Source organism: Rhinoderma darwinii, chromosome 2, assembly GCF_050947455.1.
Source record: "Rhinoderma darwinii isolate aRhiDar2 chromosome 2, aRhiDar2.hap1, whole genome shotgun sequence".
NCBI classification, from domain to species: domain Eukaryota; kingdom Metazoa; phylum Chordata; class Amphibia; order Anura; family Rhinodermatidae; genus Rhinoderma; species Rhinoderma darwinii.
Window position 1 is genome coordinate 89,130,827 of NC_134688.1, and position 14,075 is coordinate 89,144,901.

At 42.0% G+C, this 14,075-nt stretch overlaps 1 protein-coding gene across 1 annotated transcript in view; it reads left to right on the forward strand.

Annotated features, from left to right (window-relative positions):
* NCKAP1L (NCK associated protein 1 like) overlaps window positions 1-14,075 on the forward strand; it is a 225,855-nt gene that overhangs the window by 112,565 nt on the left and 99,215 nt on the right. Inside the window, exon 24 of the mRNA XM_075850114.1 lies at window positions 13,455-13,548. Coding sequence (XP_075706229.1) covers window positions 13,455-13,548 — 94 coding nt within the window. The remainder of the gene's footprint in view (window positions 1-13,454; window positions 13,549-14,075) is intronic.

Sequence of the window (14,075 nt, forward strand, 5' to 3'; positions counted from 1 at the left end):
TGTGGCATTGTCAGCGTGTGATAAATAAAGCAGTATAACGAACACCAGTTTTTATTTCCACGTATTATCTCTCTTTCATGTGTTGCGCTCATTTTCTTCTGTAGAACAGTCAGAATAATAAACGTGACACAAAAGACAAAGCTTTGCTGCAACTGAACGTGGCAATGTCTTCGTAGCACAAACAGCAGCTCAATAGACTGGAAACATTCCAGGGAGTGCAATGAAACATCATCCGGCTGGTGCAATTTCTTCTGATCACAAATAGCAGATCAATAAAATGTTTCAATTTAATATGAGTAGAAAAGGAAAATCTATAAGATGTGCCAGTGCTATTTGTAAGGTTTTACTATTTTGATTGTATTTTTAAAGCAAACCTGAACAGGTTTCTTATAGGTATATATCCTAAGAAAGCTTAAAGGGGTTTTCCGGGAGTTTATGATGGCATATCTCTAGAATAGGTCATCAATGTATAATTGGTGGTGCTCCATTCCCCTGGACCACACTGATCAGAAGAACGGGGGTTGTGGCTTTATTATAACATTGCCTGTTGGTATTGTATGGGGCATTTACAATAAAGAATGCAGTAAGAATATACTGATGACATCTCTTTATTTTTTGGATTATGTAATGCTGAATTTGGACTAATCCTCTGGGATGGTCTTTTGCATCTTTCCTCTTTACCTGCATTGGGGTGCTGCTTTCATATTTCTATTACAGAAGTCCTGTCCATAGATAACTTTGAATGCAGGATCAGACTATATTTTATTTATTTTATGGTATGTTACTATGGTGTAGCAACAGGGGCGTAGCTAAAGGCTCATGGGCCCGGGTGCAAGAATTCAGCTTGGCCCCCCTACCACTCCCCAACACCACCATCATCAGACCCCTGCGCGCGCCTATGCCCAGACGCCTTGCCCAACAGCCCCCATAGTATAATGCCCCCACACAGTATAATGCTCCCATAGCTGCCCCCACACAGTATAATGCCCCATAACGTATAATGCCCCCCCATAACAGCCCCATACCGTATAATGCTCCCCATACAGCATAATGCCCCCATATGTGCATAATAGAAAAATAGCATAATTACTTACCTATCCCCGTTCCCACGTCGGGTAGAGGATCCTTCGCTTCCTCCGGTGTGTGCTATGAGTGACTCAGCACAGGCAGGAGCGATGATGTTGCTCCATCCTGCCAGCCTGTGTCGAGCCGCTCAGGGCACAGTGAATGCTGGATCAAGGCGATGTCAGCTCCTTGCTCCAGCATTGAATGGAACCAGGACCTCGGTGAGTGACTCGCGACCCCCCGGAGGTCTTCACACGAACCCCCAGGGGGACGCGACCCACAGTGTAGGGATGTCACGATACCAAAATTTGCACTACGATACCGATACTTCGTTTACTTTGTGAACAGTAATAAAAATAAAAAAGTTCTTTCGTTTTCTAATGTGAGGCGCGAGGTGTGATGCTGAATTTTGAATGTGCCTCACATTAATAGTAATTAACCCCATCATGTTTCTCAGTCATAATGGGTTAATGTGTGAGGTACATGATGGGGTTAATTACTATTAGGCCGGGTTTACACGAGTGTGTGCGTTTTGCGCATGCAAAAAACGCGGCATATGGCGTGCGCAAAAGGCACTTAACAGCTGCGTGTGTCATCGTGATTTTCGCGCAGCCGCCATCATAATGACACTCCGTTTGGATGTTTGTAAACATTCATCCTTTACAGTGCTGTTGCGCGAATCACGCTTGTCCCATGGAAGTGCTTCCGTGTGGCATGCGTGGTTTTCACGTACCCATCGACTTCAATGGGTGCGTGATGCGCGAACAGCGCACAAATATAGGACATGTCGTGCGTTTCACGCAGTGGACATACGCTGCGTGAAAATCACGGACTGTCTGAACGACCCCATAGACTAATATAGGTCCCTGCGACGCGTGCGTCGCACGGACGTATAACACGCTCGTGTAAATGAGCCCTGAATGTGAGGAACATGGAGGTTTAATTTATTATCTCGTGCCCCACAATAAGTGATAGAAAGCAGTTTTTATTGTATTTTTTTACAGCGTACACATCATAAATGATGCAAAAAAAATGTTGTGCAGGTTATTACGGCCGCGCCAATACTGAATGTGTATGTTTTATGTATTGAAACTTATTTTAATGTTTATTGTAAAAAAGGCGTATGTGTATTTTTTTTATTTAACATTACTTTGTTTTTACTTTATTTTTAAACTTTAATGTACTGGCATATATCCGATATATGTCAGTACATTAGCCTGTGGACGGATAGCACACAGGCAGTTGTTAGGACATACCTAAGTATGCCCTAACAGGAAATATGGTAAGACAGCCCTGGGGTCCTTCAATGGACCCTGGGCTGTCTGCCCATATATGGTATGGCCCTCGATCACGTCACAGGAATTCCCTGTGACACGGTCCATGGGCATCTCCCCTTCTCATTTTCCCCTGAATGCTGCAGTCCGCTGTGATTGCAGCATTCAGGAGAATAGCGGCAGAGATGAGCGGTTTCTCTGATCTCCGCCGTTATAGAGCGGGGCTGCAGCTGTGTAATACAGCCATTGCTCCGCTCCTGACAGGAAGTGCGCGCGCGGTCAGCATGAGGAGATGCGGCCGGCGCTGCACTAATGAGCGGCGGTTCAGGCACTGAAGACAGAACATGGAGGTGTTTTGTAGCGCGCCCGCCATGTTCTGTCTTCAGTGCCGCAGATCATTAGTGCAGCGCCGGCCGCATCGCATCATCCTGACGGCGCGCACATGTCAGGACTCAGGGGCAGTGACTGTATTACACAGCCACAGCCCCGCTCTCATACAGTCATGTGTACTATACTGTATTGTGTTGGATTGTGCAGTTTGCGGTGGATAGAGGAGGGGGGGCTGTGATTTAACGCCCCCCCCCTCTCCACCGCAAACAGCACAATACAGCACAATACATTACAAGACATTACATTACAAGTTACAACACAATACATTACAACACAATACATTACATTCCAGACTGCAGCTCACCTGGAGTCCTCCGCACCGACTCTTCCATTCCACTGTCTGGAAGCCGTGTCACGTGACAATACGGTCACATGGTACACTAAGTGTACCATTGGACCGTAACCAGGAAGTGCCGGCTTCACGGCACATAAGATTTCTTATGGAAGCATGCTGTATGGCAACGGGGGCCCGTGGGCCCCCCAGGCTTAGAGGCCCGGTCGCAACTGCGACCGCTGCGACCCCTATAGCTACGCCACTGTGTAGCAATAAGGGGTGCAGAGGTAGCAGTTAGGGTATGTTCACATGCTCTGTTTTCAGACGTAATTCGGGCATTACGCCTACAAACATCTGGCCATTGCTTTCAATGGGTTTTACGATGTTCTGCTCCCACGAGGTGTAATTTTACGCGTCGCTGTCAAAAGACGGCGCGTAAAAAGATGCCCGTGTCAAAGAAGTGCATGTCACTTCTTGGGAAGTTTTTGGAGCCATTTTTCAAAGCCCCTCTGATGCATAAGAAGGCACCAGTAATTTAAATGGCACATTATAGATGGAGGGGTCCTGTTATAGATTTTGCATTGGGGTTCAGGAGCTTTTAGTTACGCATTCATGGCAACAGATAGACATTCCTTGGAGCTGTATACACGGTATATTTTTCTAATAAGGACTATTTGAAAAGTTGCTTTATTTTTTTCTTTATTTTGCAATTAGTAGAGCAAAAAAAATGGTAGCAAAGATATACATACCCTATAAGACTACTCGTCAAAGTAATTATTAGGTAACTTGAAAATAAATGTGGATTTTGTCTATCATATTATTATGCTGTTGTTGGATCAATTCTTTGTACTGATCAGTGCAACTTTCTATGCATTCAGCGGGGTTCGGCATTATTCACACAATTGACAATTTTTTGGACGCGGAAACTACGCAAAACGCGGCAAAAAATGGCTTGATTTCAATGGGAGGCAGAGGCGTTTTTTTTCCCGCAAGCGGAAAAACCAGCTAGCCGGCGAAAGAAGGGGCATACCCTATCTTCGGGCGTTTACGCCTCTGACCTCATTTTGACATCAATGGGAGGCAGAGAAAGCATATTTTGCGGCGTTTTATGCCCGTGGCGCTCAAAACGCAGCGAAAAATCGGCGTGCAGGCAGACTTTCCTCCTGCAAAAAACTCTGTGTAAACGCAGCCTAGAGGGGTTTTCCAATAATCCATAGTCAAAAGTCTGACTGCTGGACCCCCACCAATCAAGAGAACAGGCTTACCTTGCCATCAGTGGCGGATTAAGTAGGCCATAGGCTCTGGGCTGTTACCCAAACTTGTGCCTTTCTTCTCCACCGCCACCCTGCCACGCCGTAACTATTGCTAACAATAGTGCCTTTTTGCGCAAGCATTAACAAATGGGTGTTACGATTCCCCTTTCACAGGGCTGTGTCTCTACATACTTACAGTATCACACTGTGCAGGGACACATCCTTCTGACACGGGGAATGGTAACACCAATTTTTCTATCAGTCCTGGACTGCACAAAGACTTTATGTGGAATACAAGGATTTCCTGTAATAAACATGTCAGGGGAGGTGACAGATTCTCTACAAATCCAGTGACTCACAGGTGACGACGTCTCAGATGCTAGTAGTTTTTTTTCCTCTTTTCTTCTCCATCTGGTCCAGAGATCATTACGACTTCTCCCGGCCATGACCCATTTCTGCAGAATTTGCCACTCAGATGTCTTCGGCTCCTCACTTTTCCAACATTTCCACACCTATAAATAAAGATAAAATTATCATGGTGCCACACACTATGCCCCTAAATATAATATCACCATGAACTGGGCCCCTGAATATAATTGTCTTATACACTGTGAAGTAAAGCACCACATACAAAGTGCCCTGAGTAGATAGCGCCACCCCCCCAGGTAGATAGCGCCACACCCCCCTGTAGATAGCGTCACACACACCCCCCCCCCTTGTATACAATGCAGCCCTGGGATGACGTTGTATCCCATGTGAACGCTGCAGTCTGAGATTGGCTGCAGTGGTTACATGGGGGGAAACGTCATCCCAGGAGGCCGGTCCGGACGAAGAAACAGAATTCTGGGCAAGTATAAGATTTTTCATTTTTCTGAGTTGCGTTTTTACATAACATTTGCTATTTATTATGGGTTTTACCTCCCCATTGAACTAAATGGGAACAATCCAAAACAAATAAGCATTGTTTACACAAATACAATTGACATGCTGCATATTAAAAAACCACACCGCAGGTCAATTTCTGAGTTTTTTTGCCCGCTTATCATTTACTCAGCGTATGGTTGAGATGTGTTCAAATCTGATCCACTCTACTGCTACTGTATTAGGGCTTGTCCACACTAACGGAATTGCTGCGTATTGTTCACCCAGAAAATATGCAGAATACAGTAGCAGCAAAGTGTGTGAGATTTAACAAATCTCATCCAGATGCTGCGTAAAATTTTCGACCAGAAATTTTGTCCTGCAGTGCGTATTTTTCATACCGCAGCATGTCAATTCCTGCTGCAGATAGTGGACTGAATTGCTGCGTTTTTCAGAGATGTCACCATCTCCGAGCATTGAGAAAAACGCAGAAAAATACGCACCATGTTTTGCCGTAAAAAACGAAGGATATGGTGCATTTTTTTTTTTCTGCAGCGGAATTTCTGCTAGTTTCAACGGAATTGCTGCAGAAATATATACGCTATATATATATATATATATATATATATATATATATATATATATATGTATATATATACAAATACACACACACTATATATACAGGCACACACTATATATACATACACACACATACACACACTATATATACACACACACTATATATACATACACTATATATATATATATATATATATATATATATATATACATACACACACTATATATACATACATACACTATATATACATACATACACTATATATACATACATACACTATATATACATACACACACTATATATACATACACCCACTATATATACATACATACACTATATATACATACACACACTATATATACATACACACACTATATATACATACACACACTATATATACATACATACACTATATATACATACATACACTATATATACATACATACACTATATATACATACATACACTATATATACATACACACACTATATATACATACATACACTATATATACATACATACACTATATATACATACATACACTATATATACATACACACACTATATATACATACACACACTATATATACATACACACACTATATATACATACACACACTATATATACATACATACACTATATATACATACATACACCATATATACATATATATATATATATATATATATATATATATATATATATATATATATATTTATATATAAACGAAAGCAATCCCACAGCACTCCGATGGTTCCAAAAAGTATGTGATTTATTCAGTCAACAGCTGCAACGTTTCTGTCCTACTATAGGACCTTTTTCAAGCATAGTGACACAGCAATACATGCAGGTATATAAGACATGTGCCTCATTACCATAATGAGGAGTCATTAACATAGTGCACAGACAAATATTGTACAAGATATAGGTAATCATATAAAAAATATATGCTACAATTGTAAACTGTGTGTACAGTGATAAAATCCAGTGTAAAAAAAACATTTAAAAACAAGCTTATTGTAACCTGATTATCATATTAATAAAAAATGTGACCATATGTGTAGGGGCAGAGCTATCAGGACACTCACCAATTGCTGACCTTGTATGCAAATCAGATATGCTAATCCGTGTTCAAGCCAGACTCATGTGTAGGGGCAGAGTTATCAGGCCACTCACCAATCGCTGACCTTGTATGCAAATCAGATATGCTAATCCGTGTTCAAGCCAGACTCATGTGTAGGTGCAGAGTTATCAGGCCACTCACCAATCGCTGACCTTGTATGCAAATCAAATATGCTAATTCATGTTCATGTCAGACTCATGTGTAGGGGCAGAGCTATCAGGCCACTCACCAATTGCTGACCTTGTATGCAAATCAGATATGCTAATCCGTGTTCATGCCAGACTCATGTGTAGTCTGACTATATGGAGTCTTCTAAACAGCACTGCTCATGCTCGTGTCGTCATCCCGGAAGTGTCATGTTGCATAGCAACTACACGATGCATAGTTTACTGCGCAGGCGTAAGAGGTCAATGGCAAACTTCTACAAACTAGATGATGTATAACAACTAGAGAAGAAGGGCCATTCTTATAGGTAACCATTAGCAACAAGTCTGCACGTCAACAAAGCGGACAAAAGTCCAAATACGATACTGTCCAGTGATCCAATCAATTAAGTCCGAGGGACATGTGTACAGCAAAATATGCTAAGTACATCAAAGTGAATCATTAGTGCACAGACATTCCATTATTAAATAAATTAATATGAGCAAATATTAATTATTTTTATTTATATTTATATATTTTTTACTATTCTGTTGCACACGAGCACTCGGGCTCACAGATCCACATAACAATGGATACTGTAAGATCGAGACAAGGTCCGCAAGCCATCCCACTCCATCTTCATGAACAGGGATCGCTCCCTGAAACCAAATACTCCTGCGGAAACAGATAGGAAGAAAAAAAGATTCATTTTTAAAAAAAATGTTGATATATATTAAATAAATATAAGAATGTATAGATGTCCCTCGTGGATTTAAAGGATCTACTGTGAGAAAGAACAAGATAATATTAATTATAACTCAATACAAGTTAGCGTAGACAAACAGACTTGTCTCATATGTCACACATCACGTATGGAAACCTAGATCCAGTCTTGGTGAGTGGTCCTAAAATTCTGTAATCCTCTGTAAAAAGAAAAAAGGGAGGATATATATTAAAAACAAAGCAATATACAGATCATGTATCACATGTGTGTGTATATATACATTCATTGAGGAAGACATCGCAAGGACAATGAGGGGACCCAGTTTACAATTGTAGCATATATTTTTTATATGATTACCTATATCTTGTACAATATTGTGTCTGTGCACTATGTTAATGACTCCTCATTATGGTAATGAGGTACATGTCTTATATACCTGCATGTATTGCTGTGTCACTATGCTTGAAAAAGGTCCTATAGCAGGACGGAAACGTTGCAGCTGTTGACTGAATAAATCACATACTTTTTGGAACCATCGGAGTGCTGTGGGATTTCTTTCGTTTATGTCTTATAATCCACGGATCTAGATTACCTGCTTGCACCCATTACCGTGTTGAAATCTGTCACAGAGTGCTGCTTATCTCTACCTATATATATATATATATATATATATATATATATATATATATATATATACACACTATGTACACACACACTATATACACACACACACCATATATGCATACATACACACACTATATACACACACACACACACACACACACACACACACACACACACACCATACATACATACATACACACACACTATATATATATATATATATATACATACATACACACACACACACACTCATGTACACATCAAAGACACACACGAATATGCACATTATGCACATATAAAGTACACATTCTAAACACACATGCACTTACTTTTTATGTAGGATATTTATGAAGGGCATTCAGCAGCTTGATGGCCCGACACAGGCCACAAACAGTCTACCCTCCCCCTCCCTCACGTCCCGACTGGTAACAGCAGCAGCAGGAGGAGGAGAGGTGTGAAGAGCAGGGAAGGGGGGCTGGAGGGGGAGCTTCTAAAGTAGCACAGGCAGTTCATGGGTATGTGCACACGTAGTGTTTTCAGGCGTATTTTGGGGCATTTCCGCCTCGAAAAAAGCCTGAAAAAATTGAAGCAGAATGCCTACAAACATCTGCCCATTGATTTCAATGGGAAATACGGCGTCCGTCTTTTTACGCACCGTTTTCCAAAAAAGGACGCGAAAAAGAAGTGCATGTCACTTCTTGAGTCGTTTTTGGAGCTGTTTTTCATTGACACTATAGAAAAACAGCTCCAAAAACGGCCATAAAAAACGCAGCGAAAAACGTGAGTTGCTAAAAAGACTTCTGAAAATCAGGAGCTGTTTTCCCTTGAAAACAGCTCCATATTTTCAGACGTTTTTGGTTAAGTGTGTGAACATACACTTAAGATAGCAGCACAGACTACGGCTGCTAATAGCTGGGAGTCGGACAGAAGTTCTTAGCTGCTGTGCCGCCCCCTTAGAAATACTGTACCCTGCCTCCTGAGGCCAGAAGCTCACCTCGCTTCATGGCAGGTGTGGCCCTGGCACCGGGGCCCCCTCCGGTGCTAGCGACGAACCGGGCATGAGGGGGACGTGCGGTCATGTGCGGTTCGGGCAACCACGGGCCCCCTGGGCCCCAGGCGGCCGCCCGAACCTCCCTAATGATGATCCGCCTCTGCTTGCCATCCATATTAGCTCCATATGAATGGAGCGGTACTTTGCATGCTCGGCCACCACTCCATTCATTTCTATGGTACTGATGAGCGTGATCTTTGGCAGCCCCATAGAAATGAATAGAGCAGTGGCCGAGCATGCACAGTACCGCTCCATTCATATGGGGCTCACAGGGATGGCAAGGTAAGCATGGTCTCGTGATCGGTGGGTGTCATAGTGGTCGGACTCCCACCAATCAGATATTTATCACCTATCCTGTGAATATGTGATAAATATTGATTATAGGGAAAACCCCTATAAGGCCTTCCTATATACATATTTCTTCTGTTTATGTTCCGTTCCTGGCTTTTGCAAAAATACATGCAAAATCTGCACTGTGTGAACAAGGCATTCATGTCTTTTGTTTATGTATTGTTTTCATTAAAAATCTTCCAAATGTTAATTCTTACCAGGCAATAAGCAGTTGCCTGATAATTTACAGAGTACAGCCAAGTTATAGCTTCATAATACAAAACTGGAAACAACTAGATGTGTAGGTTTGGATAAATATGCAGAAGTAATTGCAGCTTCTTGGAAGACTTCCCACTCTCAGTCAGCAACAGAGTTGGAAGCTTCAAAACAACTACATAAAAGTACAAACACATGGGTGTAGTGAGCCTGTTACACACTTTGCTGAACATAAAAGCTCTATACAGCAGGTAAATGTTCCTCCAGTTTGTTTAGAAGTTTTACTTTTCAAACAGTTGAAATAAAGGATTTTCTTGTAAAACATAGCCAGTAGCAATTCAGAGCAGAAGTCAATTGTGCTCAGGTTCTCAGACATTACTTCATATATTGATTGAATAAAATTTGTTTTTATGTACAAGCTTTTATATAAAGAACATTTCCCCTAAAATGAAAACAGACCTTGTGTTCAATTCATCCAATTCTAAGTTATATCTGGGTGAACCATGATAACCCATATGGCTGCCATTACAGTTCCCACAGGTGTAGTCAAACAATTTTCCCAGACTCTTAAACGGGTTTTCTTATAAGGGTAAGTCCAAACGGAATGGCCCTGACCCAGTCACGACGCGGCAAACAACTGTGGCGGCATCATGTTCGGTGCGGTTGTCAAATAGCTTATTAATGGCTGCCCGTTATTGGAGGTAAAACGGCCCTTTACCTGCAAAATTGTGTGGCCATTAAGGGATAACTTTATTTACAACTTTATTTTTTACTTATAATGTATTAGCCTACTCCTGTATACTAATAAATTACACTGTGTCACTATAACACAGGCTGCTGTTACGGCAGCACATAGTGCGTCCTAACAGCAGGCAAACTGAACAGACAGCCCTGGGCTCCTTTCTAGGTCCACAGGGCTGACTGCAGACGGACTCCCCGGTCTTTGATCACGTCACCGTGTTTCCAGTGACGCGATCAAAGAGGGGAGTTCCCTTTGATCATGCCGCGGTTACTGAATGTTTTCCGATCTCAGCAGGCTTCTCTATGATCAGGAGCTGTAAGTTACAGCTACTGCTTAGAGGATGAGCGCTCACAGGAGCGCTCATCAGCCTCTCTTACAGTGATGCCAAAAAACTTCGCTGTACACGAAGCACTTCCACCGCCTGCCATTAAAAGACGGTGCGTGGTCGTTAAGGGGTTACAGAAATGAAATTGAAAATAAACCACACACTATTAATACAGCTTTAAATTTTGCATCCTAAAGGATGGATTCACATGGATGTATGAAGATGTGTGTTTTTGGGACCCACCCTTCAGCTATATAGAAATAATGTGACCACTCTTGATTGTGTAGTAAAACGTGTGTAGTAAACCAAAGATCAATATTATCAGTGTATAGTGACCATTTAGTGGCAGATACCAGTTATATACAGGTGCTCTGCAGACCATATAAATGATTACAGTACAGGGATATACAGTGACTCACCAGTGACATCTTCTCACATTGGAGTCATTCACTTTCCCTTTTCTTCTTCACCCGACCAAAAATACCATGATGACACGAATAGGCTCCGCAGAATTTGCAACACAAACATCTTTAGCTTCTTGCTTTTCCAGCAATCTCCCCATCTATTTCTCACCCTCTACAAAAAAATAACCATTTATAGTGCCCTTCTTCGTGCCCCTCACTGCAATAGAACCCCTGCATTGTAATAGTGCCCCATTTGCGCTTTACACAATAATAGTGCCCCATGCACAGTAATAGTGCCCTCCTTTGTTTTCCCATATAGTAGCTAGGTCCCCCTTTGGGCTCCTATATAGTAGTTAGGAGCCCTTTGTGTCCCCATGTTAGTTAGGTCCCCTTTGGTGCCCCTATGTAGTGGTTAGGTCCCCCTTAAGTCCTCCATATAGAAGTTTGGCCGCTTTGTGCCTATATATGTGTTAGACCCCCCTTGTGCCCATATATAGTAGGTAGACTCCCTTTGTGCTCTCCATATAGTAGTTAGGCCCCTTTGCGCCCTCCATATAGTAGTTAGGCCCCCTTGTGCCCTCCATATAGTAGTTAGGCCCCTTGTGCCCTCCATATAATAGTTAGGCCCCTTATGCCCTCCATGTAGTAGTTAGGCCCCCTTGTGCCCTCCATGTAGTAGTTAGGCCCCCTTTGCACTCTCCATGTAGTAGTTAGGCCCCCTTTGCGCCAATAAAAAAGATGGAAAGAAAAACTTGCCTATTCCTGCTCCCACGATGAGTTTCATCGTGCCAAAGGCTCTCTGCCCCGCGGCTTGAGAGAGATACAGCTCGGTGCCTGGGCCCACTGGAGGATCCTTCGGTAGGCCAGTCCAACGCTGCTTCTCTCTCTCGCAATCTGATATAGCTGCCTGCGCGCTTACTTCCACGGATGGGCAGGCAGCTAAACAGCAGTGGGGGTGCTGAAGGCAGGGGTCCCCTTTGCCTAGTTTGGCCACCTCCTTAATACCGGCCCTAACTGCACGATTTTACAGGTAAAGGGTTGTTTTACCTGCAATAACATGCGTCCATTAACAGGCTATTTGACAGCCCCGCCGAACAATGCTTGGTGCGGCTGTCAAATTTCCTGTTAATGGCTGTACGTTGTTGCAGGTAAAATGGCCTTTTACCTGCAAAATAGGGCTTCCATTAATGAATACATCCTATATGGCCACACTATTTTGCAGGTAAACAGCCATTCTACCCTTGATAACGTGCGACCATTAACAGGCAGTTTGACAGATGCGCCGAACATGGTTCACCTGGGTCCATGCTACTCTGTGTGGCCCTTACCCTTATAGAAAGTGATTGCATGTTGCCAGGATATGCCATTTCTTTTTAAATGGTGGTGGTCCGACTGCCTGGATCTCCGCTGATCAGAAAGTGATAGCATATCTTAGTAAGATGAATTCACGTTCTATGATGGGAAATCTCTACCTAGTTATGTAGTAGTACTTATACAGTGAATCAAATCACATCACAACTAGGCAGATCTGCAATTTTGGAGTCTGAAAAAGCCGGTTGACAATCGCTGTAGGATGCAATTAAAGGAGATATACACCTGTTCTGTATAGCTGAATTGTTTGTCCTCAATCTAAAAGTTGTCCAGTGCGAACCTGTGTAGATACTGTAGGTCTTTTTCACAAACCATGAAAAATGTTATCTCTCCAGTCAACAGTTATGAGCTTCCCTATTGCACCTGTAAATAAAGCTTATTCACTGTATAGTTACAAGTAGTAGAACTTTCTAATTTACATTGTCTTTACTTATCTCTCTCGTCTAATAAGCTGTGACTGGTTCTGAACTCCATGTGCTGCTGTATAGTGTCTCTGTATGGCACCATATTACAGAAAAATTCTCCCCTGGAAGGCACAAAGAGGTACACTATGGCCACATACACTAGGTTGTATGGAGCTGTAAAAAGCCCATGAGACCTTAATACAGTATGTGCCTAGAAGTGTATGCAGCATTACATCTATCGTAGGGCATAATTACCATTAACAATGTCTCTAGAGTAAATCTGTCATTTCACTTCCAGAAGCTCGTTGTGGAGAACATGGACATGTTGGTACAAATCAGATCCAACTTCAGCAATGCCGAGCTGATGCCATCTCTGCTAGCCAAGCTCAGCTGTAAGTCACTATTATGCTTGAATATTCCTGGTAACAATAGACTCATCACAACCGATGTTCTATCAAACTGATATGATGTGTGTGTATATATATATATATATATATATATATATATATATATATATATATAAAAATGTAAATCTAAAAAAGCCTTTTAATGGAGTGGGATTATAAAAACTGGCACACTAGCAGAGGTGTGCTGCAAAGTCACAGTCAGGTTATGTTAACACGCTTAATAAAAAAACGTCTGAACATATGGAGCTGTTTTCAAGGGATTTTCAGCCGTTTTTTAAGCAACTCGCGTTTTTTGCTACGTTTTTTACGGACGTTTTTGGAGCTGTTTTTATATAGAGTCAATGAAAAACCGCTCCAAAAACGGCTCAAGAAGTGACATGCACTTCTTTTTCGTTTTTCAAAACGGCCACGTAAACAAACTGCATAGGAAAAAAAAAGTTACATTTCTCTTTTGTAAAACAAGACCTCATATAGCCACATCAATGAAAAAATTAAATACGTTATGGCTACTG